General features: G+C 39.8%; 1 protein-coding gene across 1 annotated transcript; it reads left to right on the top strand.

The window, feature by feature from the left end:
* The first annotated feature begins 3,796 nt into the window (after positions 1 to 3,796).
* PHAX (phosphorylated adaptor for RNA export) lies at positions 3,797 to 18,979 on the top strand. Its single transcript, XM_063320263.1, has 5 exons — positions 3,797 to 3,968; positions 5,797 to 6,416; positions 9,109 to 9,229; positions 10,874 to 10,957; positions 12,355 to 18,979. The coding sequence occupies exons 1-5, from the start codon at positions 3,864 to 3,866 to the stop codon at positions 12,622 to 12,624; spliced, it is 1,200 nt and encodes a 399-aa protein (XP_063176333.1). The 5' UTR covers positions 3,797 to 3,863; the 3' UTR covers positions 12,625 to 18,979.
* Positions 18,980 to 19,251: the final 272 nt, after the last annotated feature.

The following is a 19,251-nucleotide window of genomic DNA, read 5'->3' on the forward strand; positions in this document are numbered from 1 at the left end:
CAGATTTTTCTTCTGCAAGAAATGACACCTTGAGTGCTTTAGTAATTGGTCTACTCCACAACCTTTGCTGATATTCTGTGCAGGATGAATGCAGACGCTGCCAAAAGAGGTAGACCCAAATGCTTTGCTTTGCTCTCGGTTATTTGTGCCTGCACTGACATTGTTGGTTAGAGACCCAGGGAACTGACCTGGCTAATGAATAATCTCTTTTCCAGCTAAGCCAGTTCTCTGCTGATCATTTTCCTGATTTAATTCTTGTGTCACCTGCCATGGAAAGTCTAATGCTGTCTAAGCGAGGTATGGAAATGCTTCTCCAGTTTGTTATTTTGGAGATATGCACAACTGTTATGATACACTTAGCACGTTGTGTGTTACGTGATGGGATATGTCAGATGTTTCATGATACAATCTGCATATCATGTTGTTACCTGAAATAAAAGCTCTCAAAACCAAAAGTAGCTTAGAGAGGAGATACTGCTTTATTCGACGTCAGGTGCTGGGGGGAAAACCCACAAATCTAGCACACCTCACCAGGGATATTCACCCATTATTTATACACAAAAGAGTCTCATCATTCTGCCTACCTAATACAGAACTCCACCTAGGCTGACACATGCTTTAGTATGACCAAACAGCCTTTTTGCACAGGCATATTAAATTTTGCTGTGGCGCCAAAACACTTCTGCACAGGCGTGAGCTTCTCAAGGAGACCGTTCCTCACATTATCCTTTTAAGCTATTGAGTCTTCTCAGGACTGTAAAAGTTTACTGTAAGTTTGCCAACTTCTTGAGGATGATAAGGATGTTCCTTGAAGTAGCCACAACTCTATCCTAATCAGTACAGGAGTACATACTTCATGCGTAAAAGAACCTTGAAGTGATTAAGTACTTCTTGTTTTTCCATCCTTGGCGATTAGCTACCTCTGGTTGTCTCCCCATTATCACTATCTGTAACATCAGCTCAGTGACTAACTGTTTTCTCACACAGTGAGAAGGTCAGACGGAAACAAACAACATTTTAGTTAGCATATGGTTATAAACAAAGCAGAGGCCTGTCTTTGGTAACAATGTGTTATGTGTTGTGTGACTGGATTCTTGTGCGGAATCCTTGTGTTTGACAGGTATTTCATACATTCCTATTGCATTGAATATTTGACCTCATTTCATATTTTGAGAATAATTTGTCATATGCATACATGCACTGATACTGTGCTGCTGTTGATGGCGAAGAATCTAGCTTGTAATCATTGTGGAAGTTGAATAAGATACATATTACTGTTATTTATAATTCCTTTCTCATTTGCACAAATTTTCTCCCTCATGAAGAAGGAGGCATCATAATAACTTTCTATCCATCAGGCAGTAGCCACTGCATTCTGTTCCTTGAGTCAAAATTCTGTGAAGATTCTCCAAAGCTCTAAAAAACATCCCATCCCACACTGCCACCTACTTTAACTAACATTAATCTGAACTTAATCTAGATTTAGAACAGTATGACACAATGTGTATATTTTTTTTATTTACTTAATAACAGCCTTCTATTTTCTCATCCTTCAAACCAGGGCAGGGGGCTACAATACATATAAAGGCAGGAACTGTCAACTGTCTCAAGACTTGCAGAAAATTGTATTTCTAGGTAAATAACACATTTTACTTTGCAGGATTGAACTACTGGTTTTCTGCATGGTGCCAATAGCAATAGACCTAACGGTAGTCTGAAATGTCAGGTCACAGTAAAGACCATTCCCTGAGTTCAGCTGCTCTTATTAGGTAGATCTGGGCAGCTCCCTGCTTTGGTTGTTAATGAACAGATTTCTGCTTAGCTCTCTGCTACATAAGGAGCTTCGTTGCCTATCTCAAAATTTTCAAATTCCACCCAGAGACACAGTAAACATCTCTAAGCCACACTGCACCCTGCCCCTGCTGCTTTCTGTATGCACTTGAGGGACTGTGTATATACTAATTACTGAAGGAAATGTATGAATTACTGAAGGAAGACATAAGCTAAATTGATCTATCTGGCATTAATCAGAGCTAAAACAAACAGAAGTACCCCCTTTGAACTCCCAATTGGCATAGCCAAACAGGAAGTTGTTGGCCATCGATCACAGTCTGTCATTGAAATGCTCATTTTCTCAGGTTCAGTTTGAAGGATGCTTACCAGCAATCTCTTAACACTTTCCATTTATGTAGCATACCAACTGCGAAAAACATCTGCTCTTAGACAAAATGTGGCAGCATGATTTCTTTCCCTTTATTGAAGAATCAGTTTCCATGAAAATTTGTGAAGTAATGAAAATCATGCAAACTTTTTTTTTATACAAGTCAGCATAACACTTCACTGTCTTGGTGAGCAGAGATATCACACTGTAAATTGTACAGTGGATTTGAATTTCTACAGCTGCAGACGTGTCCTTAGATTAAATTATCTAATCCTCACCTGTTTATACCATCTGAGAATACTGAACATTTGCTCATCTGTCCAATTCTGTGCATATTCATTCATCTCTTTCTCACTCACATCTCCACTATTTTATTCCTTTGTCACCAAATACCAGCACGTTTATGTGTCATTACTCACAGAAAGTAAAAAAAGAGTTTGAACTCCATGATCAGACTTCTTTTAGTTCCTTAACACAGGTTCTAAACTGCCCTAGAAATGATGGCAGGACTTTTCTATCTGTGCTTTATTCTAATCAGTCTGAGATTATTATTTTTCACTGATTTAATAGTTTGCCTGATTTGAATAGGATTGGACTGGTGTGATAAATAAAAATAGGTCCATTTCAGATTATCAATCCCTTCATCAAACCATAAACTAATATTCAGTGCCCTGTGTTATGGATCCATAGATACACCCTCGGAGAGTGACATTTTAGCTTTACAGTGCACGAATGATGGCTTCAGTCATATGTAAATTAACATACAGGACTACACAGTAATTTAGGTTTAAATGGATGCTGGGAGGTCACTTAATCCCCGCCAGCAGGAAACAGATGCCTCTCCAGGCTTCTGGGGGTTTTTGAGTGACACCGTATAAGAAGGAAATGCTTTTCTTACAGTATTTGTGAAAAAATACCTCAAAAATCTGCTGTAGAGATCAAAACGGGTCATCTTACTAAGCCGCTAATACACCACCTTGCTGTTGTTGCCCTGGTAAAGCTGACCAGGACAGATTTTCATCTAAACGTCTTTGTTGTCCTGGTTTGAGTGACACAGGATTTCTTTCTTTCAGTCACATCACTTTGCAGTAAAGTCTCTTCTAATGCTTGGGAAAACTGCACTCTTTACTTTACAGCCACCTATGGGATGGGGGTTTCAAGGTCTGACCGTTTGCTGTCGACTTCAGGGAATGCACAGCTCCCTGCTGAATGGGCTGAGCTTAATCCTTGTCTCGAGATCAATACTGGTTCTTTTGTATTACCAATGTTAATTATTTAGATTTACTCTACTCAATCTGCTTATATTTCGACCCCCGGTCCTTCTTGGTTTTTTTTCCCCCGATTCCCCATCCCGGGTGGGGAGGGGTCATCGGGTGACAGAATAATTGTCTAAACGGCAATAAAACGTTATGGGTTCCTCAAACCATAACATTTGTGCAGCATCGATCATCTCCACAACCGCGGCGACAAGACAAGGAGGCGGGAGGGCGGCACGACCCGCTTCCGCCAGCGCCCCCCCCCGCGCTCCGCCGCCGACAAGATGGCGTCCGGCCTCCGCTCCCAGCCTCCCCTGCTCGCCCGCTGGCCGGCGTTCCCGACACGCACCGCGCTCCTGCGTCGCCGCCGCCCGCTCTCCCTATTGGTGAGAGGGGGCTGCGCGCGTCGCGGCTGCGTCCGCCCCTCGCTAGGCGCCGGCGTCGCGATGGCGCTGGAGGCGCGGAGGATGGAGGGCGAGGTGGAGGACGGCGAGCTCTCCGACTCAGACTCCGACATGCCCGGCGTCGGCTCCCCCGGGGACCCGCAGCAGGTGAGGAAGGGGAGGTGGCCAGCGGCAGGGCCCGGGCACCAGCCGGAGCCGCGCTGTTCCCGGCGGGGGTCGCGGAAGGCCTGGGCGGCGAGAGGGCCACAGTGCTCGGCGCCTGCGGGAAAAGGGGCCCCGGTACGGCCCGGTCAGGGGTCCCTTCCCCGGGAGTGACTGCCTGCCTGCCCTGGGGCCGGGAGCCGGCTTGTTCCTTCGGTGCCCGTTTGTGCGGGGAAACGGCATGGCGGGGCTGGAGAGGCTTTTGTTGTTGCCGGGCGCTGAGGTCGGTGAGCAAAGGAGAGCGAGGGCTGAGCAGTGCCGCGGCTCCCTTCAAGAACAATAGGAACAAGGCGTTGTGAAAAGTACCCAGTGGCCATTGCTGTTTTCCCTTGACTTGACAACCCTTTCACATCCGTGAATTGCTGAAGAGATGCTGTTTATTTCCAGGTGTCTCATATTGTTGGAGTGTGTTGTGAAGTTTATGAGGAATTTATAGTGGTGCGTGGGCAGGAAAAATATTTCAAAATAAGATAAATCAGTGGACACTGTATGTGTAAGGATTTTTTTTTTCTTTAGTTGTTTTGATTTACTTGCAATATAGTTCTGGGATGTGTAGCACAGGCGTGTTTCTGTTTTGGTTTTGGTGGTTTTTTCTTTCAATTTATGGAGTTGTTAGTGTTTTGCACTATGGAGTACATCTTAAATTATAGGTTTGTATTTCACAACATGATAAAACAAGTTGAAGAGTTCGGTTTTCTGTTTGCTAATAGGAAGAAGAAATGGTGCCATAGTGTTGGTGAAAGCAGTAAGGTTAAAGAATTTTTATTTCACCTGAAACTGAAGGAAGAGATCTTATTTTTAAAGATCACAGGTCAGCATATAACTGTTATGATAGGAAGTCAGGTAGGAAAAAGCTGGAATTATGGGCAAGGAAAATGCTTACCACAAATTAGCACAGATGATGTGGCCAAAGTTTGCAGCATTTGGGAATAAGAATTTTGGGTTATGTTACCCATGGTGCTTTTGCAGGTTATGCAGGTTTGAGCAGCTTTTGCTTTCATATTTTAGTTTATCTGTCAGGTGTATGTGGGGAAACATCATTTCTTGAATATTTTTATAGCAATGAGACTTTTGTTGTAAAGTTTGTTGAAATCTTTAGGGATTTTGTCCTAATTAATAAGAAGCCGTGATGAGTCTGTGGTGTCTTGTTGGTTTAAAGGAAGCAGACCCCAGTTCTTCTGTAAGGTACTACTGTCCCCAGCTGGTCATGTGCTGTCCTGATTGAACCACAATCCCAATACACTCTTAGCTTCTCAAAGTCCAAGCAGCATCCAAGTTTTGTGGGTTTGATTTTGGGGTTTTTGGTCACTTTTTCTTCTCTCTTGAGTCTCTGGGAACACTGTTGTGGTTGCAGACCACTAGTCTTGACCCCTTTCAGACTCTGGAGAGAATAATCATTTCTCTGATGTTAAAAAACCCTTCTGTTAAGTTGCCATGGTGGCTTGGTTTTTTAACCTTCTTAGAATTGCTGTGCATGTTGTGTCTTTGTCTGATTTGGGAATTTTAATAGCTTTTCTAGTCTCATAATTCCATTCAACAAAGATGATGTTAAGTAGATTAGTGATTCCTGGTGTTTTCTATAGCAGCCATGCTGTTATAGAGTTTCATAGGATGCTTCTGTCAGCTGTAGTCCAAGAGATGCTCATAGAGGACTGCCCAAACAGTCATGAGTCAGAATTAATTTTACTAGCTAATCAAATCTTTGGCATGACTTGATGGTTCTTTTAATTTACAAGAGTAATTAAATTAATGGTCATGTACTGTTTCATTTCAGAAATCACATGATGGCAATGATGCAGGCAGACCATTCCAGAGCGGCATTTCATCCTGTGCACCAAGTGTTCCTTATCGGACAACCAAAAGTGTGGATTCAAGTGACGAAAGCTTTTCTGAATCTGATGATGACAGCTGTCTGTGGAAACGAAAACGACAGAAATGTTTCAGCTTTTCTCCTGCTAAATCTGAGCCTTTTCAGGTTAGCCAGAGACACCAAAAACAAACAGCTCTGGGTGGCAAGAAGGTCAACAACATTTGGGGTGTGGTGCTCCAGGAGCAAAATCAGGATGCGGTGGCTACTGAACTTGGGATTCTAGGCATGGATGGTAGTATTGACAGAAGCAGGCAGTCTGAGACTTACAATTATTTATTGGCTAAAAAGCTGATGAAGGAAGCTCAGCAAAAAGAGGCAGAGACTTTAGATAAAGAACTGGATGAATACATGCATGATGACAAGAAAACACTGCCAGTAGAAGAAGAAAATGGGCAAGGCTTTCTCAAGCGGAAGCGGCCTGTGAAAGATAGACTGGGTGAAAGACAAGAAATGAAATATAAAGGAAGGTATGAGATAACAGAAGAAGATTCAGAGGAAAAAGTGGCAGATGAAATTGCTTATCGGTGAGTTTAGTAACAGTGTATCTTTACTTCCATAAGTATTGGTAAACTGTTGGTGGGAAAGAGTTGGGGGAAAAAGCTTTCTTACTGCTAAATACATAAGATGTCATATCAGATTACAAAAAGCATGAGTGCCTTGTGTGTATGTCCAAAATTTTGGGATTAAAATGCAGTATTATGGCTGGTATGTGCAGAAGCATGCAGTAAGACTGTTTATTTTTTTTAAGATCCACCAAAATAGTTTGTTATTTCAGATCAAGGGCAAGGAAGAATATTGTTTCTCATGATACAGATTTAGTAGTGGCCTTTTTAGGAAATACTGTGTGAATAAAGATGCGTATTGGGAGTTGGACACCAATGAACACCTGCTGTGGTCACCATGAAAATCTGGCGAAGTTATAAAACTTTGAAATTGTAGATGGCTCAGGTGGTGTAGTGTTTTGGAGAGCACAGTTTCTGAAATGCACATATTCTTTATGTGGAAATGTTTTGCTGCTGTTTTAAGCAGGGGCTGCACCAAGGTTAGATACCAGCACTGAAATCAAGCCTTGCCTCTTTCTGTACTGTGAAACTGAGCTGCAGTTCTGTGCTAATTTATGGAAGCCAGTGTTGCTGTATGCACTCTTACCACCATCCAGTTCTTTTCATGATCCTGCTAATTTAGTTATTGTACACTGAGCTGAGTCAGAAAACTTACCTGTCCAAAAGCCTGTTGCTTTTTTTAAAGAGCTAGTTTGCAGACACATTTGTTTCCTGAACCAATTTTTGGCACGATTTCCTTTGAGCTGGCACTGGCAGCACTGCACGGATTGTGTGAGGGAGGGCGTGGGATTATAGTCATTCTTAATTAGATTGACTTAAACTGCCACAATCCTTTTTCAGTGGTGCAAGGGAAGAAAATTATGTTAAATAGGGAACAATAGTTAGAAGATTTAAAACCTGGGTTTATTGATCATTGTTGATTTCTTATGTGTGATACTTAGCGTTGCCAGACGCTGAAATACAGCAATTAGACAACTATTACTGCTGTTACTAGTTCTTGGTGGTTTCTTGTTTATGAATTGGAAAATTTTGAGCATTTCTCTTGTAATAAACTTTTCTTTGTTTTATTGAGCCCTTCATCAAAATAGGGCAGAAGCCTCATTTATAGGAATAGTTGCGCTGAACTGCATCAGTAGGATTTGGTTATACACATCACAGGCAGCACTATTGTTTTAGCTGTGCTATGCTATGTTGGATTCATAACCTTTTTTTGTGCTGGTCCACACAACGAAGTGAAATCAAAGAGTTTTTCTGACCATCTTGTGCCATTTTTTGCCCTTCACCTTGTTCAGTTCCTGTTGCAGTGCAGAGCTGCTTGCTAAAGCATGCATAAAGGAGGATTGTACAGGGCCAGGATGAACACTGAGTGGGGATTTGGCTGTCTAAGATGCTGCTGCTACTAACAAAAGGTCTTTTTAACCAGCTGTCTAAGGAATCCTGGTTATCTTAAAGTTCTCTGCATCTTAGAGAAACACTTCCATCTCTTCCAGTAATTCACAATTTAGGAATCAGTTCTATAAATATTTAAGACAGTGTTTACCTTCTGCTGCCTTATCATTCATTGAACTCAGAGACATTAAATGCAAAGTGTAAAATTAAGCAGATTGGGTAATCCTTTTCCTGATTTGGACAATTGCCACTCAAGTATGAGTTTTAACATTTAATTTCAGGTAACTTCAGTTATGCAGCTGAAGCTAGCCTGTTTGCTCTAAATAGTTGTTCACATTTGTGGTCAGACACCTATTATGCAGTCATTGTAACGTATGCAATTAGGCTAAACAGTGGTCTTAAGGAAATGTTGGTGATGATGGTGGTCTCTTGGTCCCCAAACTGTAAAATCACTGAGCTGTAGCGCTTGGGACTGTGCTTAATGAGAAGCTTTGTCATCAAAAAATCAGAATTTAGCATATGAACTCTTGGTCTGGACAAGTGGTATGGATTTCTGTGTTTACAGTGTTTTCCAATGGGAGAACATACTTTGGCACATTGATTGAATTGATGCTATATAAGCCTCTCCTGTCATGCAGACTGACAATGAAAATTTCTGTATGAGAACATTGTTGCTAACAAAAGAATGCAATTTAACTCTGAAATATTGCAATTTTTTTCTTGTTTTTATAAGTTTTTTTTATAAGTTGTCATAGATTAGTCAGCAGACTGATTTCTTTTTTGTTATGTAGGTTTGTCTGAATGGCACATGATACAGGGGAACTTCCACACTTATTGTTGTCTCCAAATAATTGTTGGTTTAACTGTAAAAGGTGCTGTATTTTTAACTGTTAAGTGCACAGCAGACTTTTATATTTAAGTTCAGAGATTTATACAGGTCTTTGCAGTTTCATATTTGGTTTAATCTTTTACACATCAATAGAAGAAAAATAATCACTCAGCGTATTTTCATTGAAACAATGTTTTTAAATGCATGCTTTAGAAAAAAACTTCCTCAGAAGCTCAGTATTTTGAAATCTGATTCAAAAAGGCACTGAAACATACTTAAATGTATAGACTGCTTACTTTTAGCAGGTTTATGTTCCACAGAATGAATTATTCATTTTATGGAAGTTGCATGGTCAATTTTACTCGAGAAATGATACTGACAATAAATGTGCCTTTTTTTTTTTTTTTTTTTTTTTTTTTTCCCCCCTCTGCTCAGGCTTTGTGAACCAAAGAAAGATTTAATTGCCCGAGTAGTAAAAATAATTGGGAAAAGAAAAGCTATCGAACTGCTTATGGAAACAGCTGAAGTGGAACAAAATGGTGGACTGTTCATAGTGGTAAGAAAAATGTGATATTGTGTGTTTGCGGGGTGGGGGGACACACAACTTTTTACATGTAGAATATTGAGGTAGTGCTGTTGCACCGCTTTCATGCTGGACAGGTTCTCCAAGAGTTTCATGGCCTTCCCTCCCCATGAAAGTAATGTAACCTTCCAGCAGGATTTGAGTAAACAACAAGGTGAATAAACCTGGAAATTGCCCAACTTCTTGTACTGAGATAAGGATCTGATTTGCAGTGATAACGTTGTATGTTACTCTGCCTCCCTTTGGGATCTTTTCCTGACAGACTTAAGAGTGAAGGATTCTGAAGCTTGAGTAAAATTCGCTTGTCATGAAAAGCTTCAAGGTGAAGCCACTGGCACATTTCTTCAGAAAGTCATGTGGATGCTTGACAGCCCCAGCCTTTCTACTGGGTTAATCAGCATGCCATCAGAGGTCAACATACTCAGTAGTGACCATTTGTAATGTCACATTTGAAGAATAACTTTCAAAAGAGAATCTGTTAGCTTTATTAGAGAACCATTGGCTTATGTATCAATAGAGCAAAACTGAGTACTGATTTCTGTTAAAAATCATGGTAAAAGTCCTATATTTAATGGTTAGGTTATCAATTTCTTGGCATGTTTTTGTTTTTATTAAATAATGAGCCTTATTGCAAAAGTTCAGAAAGAAAAAAAAAAAAGAAGTGGAAGGGAATTGGTGAGTACTTTCAGGCATTTGTTTATAAATTACATCTTTTAAGTTCCATCATTGGAAGCAGAGGGGAGGGGGAAAAAAATTTAAAAACCCAGGACACACACACCAACCCCCCAAAAAAAAAAAAAAAAGGGCAAGCACTTTCCAGCTAGCAACTTGTCTTAGAAGCAGTCTATTGTCTTGAAAGATTAAAGTACTTACTAACAAGTGTTTACCAAGGATGTGAAAAGGCACAACTCCTGGTGGCACAGGTTCCTTTGGCTGCACACCAGAGTGCACCATTTGAAAGGCAGATCATACTGTTCTTGGTTGGGATTTTGTGCATCTGCTGTTTCAAGAACACACTTAAACATTCACCTTCTCTTTTCATACCATTTTGGATTGTATTTTACTTTGTTATTTAGCAGAAAAATACCACATTTAATAAATAGCAAAGCACTGGAGTAACAGTTCAACGTGATATACTATGAATAGTAATTGATTAATGGTGTGATAATTAATACTTAATAATTTACAGAGGCTTCAAAGCTGAGTCCATTCATGCGTCAATATGGCCCATTGCACCGCCACCCTTACACACTGTTGTGGGGAGAAACTTTAAAATACATGTTGTGTTTCATATGCCTTAGGTAGAAATGCAAAATCCTGCAGGTATGCGACTAAGTTGTAGAACTGCTAAGCACAACTTAAAGAAACCTGAGATCTACATAATTTTGTCAAATTCATTTTTTACATTTTGCTGGACTTATGTGTTAGGAATGTTCTGAATATTTAACCTAGTATATACGTTATTGCAGATAGTTTTGAGAGTAGCTAGAATACTACTTCTGTTTTCTTTCGTTACCTAACACAGCATAACTTTTTTTTTATTCTGTCTCAGTACTATCTTTATATCAACACTTAGTATTAAGCTTGCTATTAGTAATTCACTCTTTCCCTATTAAGAATGGAACTAGGAGAAGAACACCAGGGGGCGTTTATTTAAACCTGCTGAAGAACACACCTAGCATCAAAGAAGAACAAATCAAGGTAAAATTGTCAAAAGCACAAATGATTGTCCAAAGTAAATTTTTTTTCCTACTACAAATGTTGTTTGACACGTTCTCATAACTCCTAGCACGTTTAACTCTATGTTCCAAAGAAACCAGCTTTTCACATTCAAAAAATAAGAAAACTCACAAAAAATTGATTAATTGCTATTCACACGTGTCACGGTTTGTGCCAGAGTGGCCACTAAGACAGATGACGGATGCTCTTCCCCTCCTCTCTCTGTAGGAGGGAGAGAGAGAGAAAGACTTATGAGTTTAGAAAAAAGCAAAACTTGTTTATTGAAGTATTTGATAAAATAAAAAGAAAATAATGAAATATGTAGAAGCCCGGTATCAAGTTCCCAGGATGATGGTCGCATCATCGGCCAGCACTGGGTAAGTCCCAGACTGGCCTCAGCAATGGACGGGAACTGGATTCTGAAACTGGAGTCAGGAGTGCTGGTATCAGAATTAAAGGCAGACGGAGTCCTCCTCAGGCGCCGGCAATTGAAGAAAGAGAGCTGACCCTTTGATCCTTCAGCTTTTATATGGAGTGTGGGGCAGAAGGGATGGAATACCCTGTTGGTCAGTTTTGGATCACCTATCCAGTCCCTTCCTCCCAACAGGTGCCCCTCTGCGCCCTTCTGCTTCCAACCCTCAAATGGGGCAAATAAAAGTTAGCTGACCATGGTTGTTATAGCAGTAGGTGTAAGCAAGAGCCTGGGAAAAGCATGTGTAATCCTGTCATCATGGAGGTTGTCACGTATACGACTCTCACAGATTTGCATGTCCTCAGCACTTGCAGCTTTTCAGCAGAATAAAAGCATTAATGTTTTCTGTAGACAACTTAAGTTTTTTAAAAAATAAGCGGGGAAAGAAAGGCATGCAGCAGCTCTGCTACATGATATTCTCCCCCTTGAAATATGGGTGAAACTTGCAACAGTCATGTTGCAGTTAAGAAGATGTTGATGGGGTTCACAAATGTTTGACAGTAAAGATGATGGGACCAGACTCAAATTTCAGTTTGAGGAAAGTTTTCTCAAGTTGTCATAGAACCTTTAGTTGTATTTTCTCTACAGGTCCTTCTGTATGGCAGCATGTCACTCTGGTGCTGGAGGAACCCATTCCTCCCAGTTTTGTATCATCAGCAAAGTTGAAACGAAAGCTTAGTGATACTTATTTCCATATACTTTGAGATCGCTGAGAAGCTGTGTAATAAAATTATTTATGGGGCATTTTTCTTAAGTGCAGTCTATCTTCATACTTCTACTATGAATAATGTGTATCTTAGTTGAATACTATTGAACAGTATTTGTAATTTTTTTTTCACTTCTTCATGTTTTCTTTAGGAAACACTAGTAAATGAATATTCCAAACTGATTTTTGCTTTCTTTCAAGGAAATATTCTATCTGGAAAACCAAAAGGAGTATGAAAACAAAAAAGCTGCTAAGAAGAGGAGAATACAAGTTCTAGGAAAGAAAATGAAAAAAGCTATTAAAGGGCTTAACCTGCAAGAATACGACGATGCATCTCGTGAGACTTTCGCTAGCGATACGAATGAGGCTCTGGCTTCCCTGGATGATCTACAGGAGGGTCATCATGAAGCAAAGATGGAACCTGAAGATATTATTGAAATTGATAACGCTCACGATTTGGAGATCTTCTAGTTACTAATGTTCTTGATAACAAAGTCTCTGTAACACATATTAAATGAGCCTTTCTTATAATCCCATGGCTTCTTGTTTTCCTAAGATGCAGAAACATGGGAAATATTTGATGCTGAAGAACATGACATAGTTCTTAGCTAAATTTAACAGCATGAAAGATGTTAATTGCCCTGTTATTTGTTTTCTCAGTCCTCAAAAACTGCAAGATTTTTCTAGGTAACAGTTCTGCATCACCATGTTTGTTCCTTAGGAACTTCTTTTAGGCACATGTTAGGTTTAGGAATTCAGGCTAGGTTTTAACCAAATATATCGTATAATGTGCTGAAGCTAGCAAAGTTATCAAGTGAGCAATGCTCCTTCTTACAGTTGAACAGAAAAAACAGTATAAAGTTATCTTGGTACAAAAGATTGTGTGTTCTTAGTATGGCAGTCTGTTGACAAGACAACATAGTGTTTATAGGATTAAGACCTGTAAAAACAGATTGCTTTGTGAAATAAACTTAATTTTAATGGTCAGTGACCTTGGAATAACAGCCTTGTAAGTAAGCAGTGTTGAACAATGTATGTTTCCAATTTCTGAAGCAGTTTCATCCTTTGTATTATAATAGTGGCTTGAGCTTCCTACCTGTTCTGTCCTGACTTTTTCCATTATTAGACACACACACAACTTATGCAGATCTTTTTGTTTGAAAACAAATATAACTGAATGCTTTCTGAGTAGTGAGATTTTACTAACCTAGGTTCCTCTCTAGGGTCTGTAGACTCTAGCTGCAGGTATAAACCCTTTACCTTGCAATTCTTGTTTCCATGACGCTTCTCACGCGTGTGGTAGGATAAAGTAATGTGCAGCTTGCAGAAGTTCTAAAGTTTTTTCTATGCTGACTCTTAAGAAAACAATAGCATCCAAAAGATGATTTTTTTTTACCTAATGGAGAAGACTGTTGTGTAGTTTCTAAATTCAACTGAAGACTTTTATGTTAAATGTTATTAATATAACCGAAGAACATGTGTGACACTGATCTGTATAATGTCTAAAATACTTTGTCACTAATAAGTTTTGTTTTCTGTGACTGGATGCTATTTTCCAGTATAAAATATATCTGAAATATTAATGAATTAATTCACTTTCAAAACCAAGAACAAACTTCTGCACATAAATTTTGTTCATTTAGAGTCCTTGGATTTCAGAAGCAAAGCGTATCACTAAAACACATAATGAAGTTAATAATATTGAACTGTTCAGTACTGTCAAGAGCTGGTATTTCAAGGACTACAATAGTTGAAGAAAGAGTTCTTAAACATATAGCACATTCCATTCTATGCTTCATTAGATTTAATTAGAGTTTTGACTTCTCTGTGTTTTCCTATTCAGGTGATAGAGTTCCCTGTTAAGCTGCTCATCAGGTGTGAAGCGTGCCTTTGAGGGTAGTAGTTGCTCTTGATGAAATAACAAAAGGGTTTGATTTGTTCATTAACTTTCCTAACAAACCTATGATTGTCAGAGTACTAAACTGATAACTCACGTAAGGGAAACAGGATTTTGTACTATTTAATTAGTTTGGGACTGTACCATTTGATCCTAGTTTGGGTAACTGCTTGGGAATGTCGTATAACAATTTCCTGCATAGAATTAGCAAATTTTAATGGTGTTTTAAATAATTTTTTTATTGTTATGTAATTTGCTGCTAATAAGCACAGTGTAATTTTTAAATGTTAATATTTTTAATGTTCATTTTTCCGGTAGGGGATATTGAAACAATGTATAGTCTTCTCTTTAACAAAAGGAAGATGATACAGAGTGCCCATTCCTTCCTTCCAGTGTCTGTTTGACTGACCTTTGCTTAACTTCTGTTTTTTCCTCTGTTTTTGTATTTTCTTTGCCTTTCAACAAGACTCCTTTCAGAAGGAAGCCTGTTCAAAATGATGAGCAACTAGTCTTTGTTCCCATTACACCAGTGATTCCTTTTTCCTTACTGCTGGCGTCAAAAAGATGGCATTAAGCAGCAGCAGTTGTTGTGTAGCACTGTAGTGTCTGCAGTTGAGCTTTGGTTTGTTACTGGAGCTGCGGGGCTGATCCTCCCTGCTCTGCAGCCTGGCACAGGCCGCTGCCCTCTTCTCTGGGATGCATGTGGTTTTGCCAGTGGTTGGTGGTGGCAGCCTGGTGGTGGCCACATGATGAGTCCGTGTGCAACAGAGTGTGGGGCTTGTGTCAGGAAGCCTTGGGTTGGGCATGGGCAGTGCCGGAGCTGAGGAGCCCGGGGCTTTGGAGTCTGGGGCGGGGATAGGGACTGATGCAGGTGTGCAAGGGTGAGAAGGACCAGGCTGCGATGTTCCTGCATATTGCTAAAGATCTGGCTCTTTACTCTGTATCTGACTGAGATTGATGGAGGGTGTTGAGGTAACGGTGGAGGTCATTTTCGTCTTCCTCATCAAACAGTTTTGCATTCCACCTTCTTTATTTTCTTCCCCCAAAACTACTGCAAGAGTAGGAAGCGTGGGTAAGGCTAGAGGCTCCCTTTCTCAGCTCCCACATAGTCAATTTGTTTAGTCTGTCCTGAGCTGATGCTTGCAGAGAGAGCAGCTCTATGGTGCCTGTTAGTCGACTATGGCTTGCCACTGAAGGGGATTGTGTGGGCATTGTTTTGAGTGGGAACAGATATGCCTGGCTGTTCAGATTCTAGTAGCTGAGCTTTTACAGACAAAAATACAAATATAAGGCTTGGGGTCTGTGTTCTTCAGTTTCTCTGTTGGGCAGATGTGATAGAGGCATCATATTTACTGCAAATGTAGACTGCGTACTGCCGGGACAAATATCACCCTCTATTCCTTAAGCTGTAGCAGTGCAATAAGGCATCTCTGTCATGCCTGAAGCAGACAATGAAAATGAGGGAAACGTGCTTTCATTTGAAAACACAAGCTTGTTTGTAACCAAAGACGTTTTTCTTCCTTATATCCCAAATTCAAATAAGAAAGCAATGCTTTTTGGTATCACAGGGAAAATTTAACTTATTAATGATTCAGTTCTGCAGTGCATCACAAAAGCATCACTTTAAGTATAATTACAATATTACAGATTCTCCTTCCTCTTCCAAGTAGATGATCTTGTTACCTGAAATAAAAGCTCTTGAAACGAAAAGTAGCTTAGAGAGGAGATACTGCTTTATTCGACGTCAGGTGCTGGGGGGGAAAACCCACAAATCTAGCACACCTCACCAGGGATATTCACCCATTATTTATACACAAAAGAGTCTCATCATTCTGCCTACCTAATACAGAACTCCACCTAGGCTGACACATGCTTTAGTATGACCAAACAGCCTTTTTGCACAGGCATATTAAATTTTGCTGTGGCGCCAAAACACTTCTGCACAGGCGTGAGCTTCTCAAGGAGACCGTTCCTCACATTATCCTTTTAAGCTATTGAGTCTTCTCAGGACTGTAAAAGTTTACTGTAAGTTTGCCAACTTCTTGAGGATGATAAGGATGTTCCTTGAAGTAGCCACAGCTCTATCCTAATCAGTACAGGAGTACATACTTCATGCGTAAAAGAACCTTGAAGTGATTAACCACTTCTTGTTTTCTTGTTTCTTGACAGGACAAGGGGTAATGGGCACAAACTTGGACATAGGACGTTCCACCTAAACATGAGGAATTTCTTTACTTTGAGGGTGGCAGAGCACTGGAACAGGCTGCCCAGAGAGGTGGTGGAGGCTCTGTCTCCGGAGACATTCAAAACCACCCTGGACGCGTTCCTGTGCAACCTGCTCTAGGTGACCTTGCTCTGGCAGGGGGGTTGGACTAGATGATCACCAGAGGTCCCTTCCAACCCCTACTGTTCTGTGATTCTGTGAAGAAGGAGAGGAAGGGGAAAACAGCAATAACAAGGTGGAAAGGTGATCTGAAAAGTGAATGAAAAAAGATGACTACATGAATTATGACAATTGCTGTTATGGAGAACTTGAATTCCTTTTAGTTTGTTGGACTAAAGGTGTGGAGTGGTTGACTGGGTAATAAAATTATGAGGTTTTTTAAAAGGTGGGTTTTTTTCAATCTGTCATAAAATCTTGCTATGGCAACCTTCATTACTTATCCCCTTAACTTATGTCATCCTCTGCAGCTGCTGCAGTTTTGTCACTGAAAAGTCTGCCAGAGGCACTTTTTTAAAGCTTAGTTCAATGGATAAGGGCTTACTTGGTACCCCAGTCCTGTTCCTAATTCTTACTGGTCAGCAGCATGTCAAAGCTAAAAGTCTATTTCTGAACTATTGTTGTACCTCACTGATTCTGGGAATGTCCAGTCCTAGAGCCTTGGCATCGTAGTTTGTTCAAGGGATTCAACAGCCTGTCGGAGACAATGATTGGAGTTTCCTAGGGCCTCCTCCTGGATTCAGCAGGCAGCTGGAAAGCATGTTGCACAGTGGCAACCATTGCAGCAATGGTGGCCTCTTGAGAATTTGGACCTACTGCATGCTAACTCATTTGTGAACCTGCCAGGCCCTAGGAAGTTCTTGAAGAATAAAGCTTCCCAATATCTAGAAAGGACATATTTGAAGCTTTCTTATCTCCTTATCTGCAATATTGATAGATGCCACTCCTTCAGAAGGAGGAAGGAACACCCAACTGTGATAGTTTTAATATGTCCCAGCCAAACACATTTCTAGAATCATGAACATCCAGACATAAATACTGACGAAAGACAAATACTTGCCTCAAGTTATAACAGGAGACTCTACACACAAGTTAGGTATTCTAGATACTATCTTTTAGCTAATTTGTATGTTTGTCTGTTTGCTTTGTTTGAGCAAAGAGACTAATTCTTCAGTTATTACAAAAAAAAAAAAAAAGGCAAACCAACATTTTTGTGCCATTAGATAAATACAGAAAAATCTTGTGTTGAAAACTTTTCCCTGGAAAGATTTTTTTTCCCCTTGAAATCTTATTTGTGATTCAGTATACCAGAATTCTTGTCCCTTTGAAAAGTATTCTCAGTTGCACATTTTTTATTTGCTCCCTAATTTTTTCATTTTTTCTACAAGTTTTTTTTTTTACATGATAGTATAGCTATTTACAGTAATTCTTTTATATTTGTTGTTTAGTTACCACTGACGAGTTTTTCACTGACAGCCTTCAACCACTGGAATGTCTCTATTCAGCATGCAGAACTTGCTGAAATATATACTGGAGCTCTGGAAGACAGTTTGGTCTTGGAGCACCAGGAATGACTTTGCCATGGAGATTGAAGAAAAAGCCTCCAAGCAAAAATAAATGTCTTGGGAAACGTTAATTGCTGATTTCCTCATACATTCCCTTGTTTCCAGATACTGGGGAACTGTGATTGCTCTTGCGTGCAGAAAACTCATGACCTGCTTTTTCCTCTTATAAACAAGCTGGAACATATGTGTATATATGTGATGTTTAAATGCCATACAAAATTACATCAAACTGTTGTGTGGACTATTTTCTTTACAGACAAAAGTCAAAAAAAACTGCCTTAATATTGACCTGCTGTCCTTGTTAAAGAATATGAGAACCCAAAATATTTTGGACGCAAGATTTTGGTGGAAAAGCAGAATGTCCATGTAGACATACAGGAGACGGGTAGCATCCCAGTCCTATGTTGTCTCCTTCTTGCAAAGTCCTGGTGTCTTTCTTCTGTTCCTCCTCTATCTGCTGGAAGTGACCCTGTTCATTTTTTTCTTGTCCTTCTGGAGATGTTATTGTGACACACCTTAGCTGTTGTGGCTTTCTTTTTAACTTGTTTAAGCAGTACTCATATTTCCCTGCCTAACTGAAACATAAATAAAACACTCTTATCTTCTCTGTAGCAGGAATAAATTATTCCCAAGGCTACTATAGCAAACTAAGATTTTCTTAAGGAAGAATTTCTAATCTACAGTCCCTGACACTTTTTAAAAGAAAAGCAGGCAAATGCAGAAAGATTCTCATGGGCCATAAGGGGAAAATGTGCTGAAGAAGTAAGTGAAGAATAAGCTGAAGTAAACAATAGTATAAAACAAATGAACTCCACAAACGACAGCAGCTGGTTCCAGCCATTCAAATGCCTTCCCTGTAGAGCTGTCAGCCTAAACCAGATGCGTACATCAAAGACGAGGTGTGATTCAATTTTGGCTTGTGATTCTCTCACCACCTCCTCATTGTGGAAATACCACATTGTCAAGCTGGAGGGAGGGAAGTGGGAAATCTAAGGAAAAAAATTTTGCAAAAGTTTGAGTATTTCATAAGTTTTCCAGAAAATGTTTTTAATATCCTGGATACCTATTTCGCTTTTGCCTTCCGTGATACAAGTAAGTTTCTCTATTGTAATGTATGTCTAGATAATTTATTATTGTCTTTTAAAATATGATCTACTAAAGCTTTATTTTAGGTTATGCTCTTGAAATAAATATGTTACTACGTCTTCATATTCTGTTTTGTAGTGGATTAACTCTATTAAATCCAGTGGACAGAAGGTGGCTTCAAAGCTGTAGGTGCTTATTAATAGAAATACAAAATTGCCATGGAAACAAATGAGAAGGCGGTCTTTGAAGATTTCTACATAAATATTATCCTTTTAATTTTATGTACATAGAAATACTGATCTCCAAATAGTGTTATCATAGCATCATAC

The sequence above is a fragment of the Chroicocephalus ridibundus genome, chromosome Z (genome assembly GCF_963924245.1).
Source record: "Chroicocephalus ridibundus chromosome Z, bChrRid1.1, whole genome shotgun sequence".
In the NCBI taxonomy this organism is placed as follows: domain Eukaryota; kingdom Metazoa; phylum Chordata; class Aves; order Charadriiformes; family Laridae; genus Chroicocephalus; species Chroicocephalus ridibundus.

Excerpts from the sequence above, each read along its gene's own strand:
- PHAX (XM_063320263.1), top strand. The coding sequence starts at position 3,864 with ATGGCGCTGGAGGCGCGGAGGATGGAGGGCGAGGTGGAGGACGGCGAG. Across the intron at positions 3,969-5,796 it reads CCCCCGGGGACCCGCAGCAG|AAATCACATGATGGCAATGA; the intron begins GTGAGGAAGGGG and ends GTTTCATTTCAG. Across the intron at positions 6,417-9,108 it reads GCAGATGAAATTGCTTATCG|GCTTTGTGAACCAAAGAAAG; the intron begins GTGAGTTTAGTA and ends CCCTCTGCTCAG.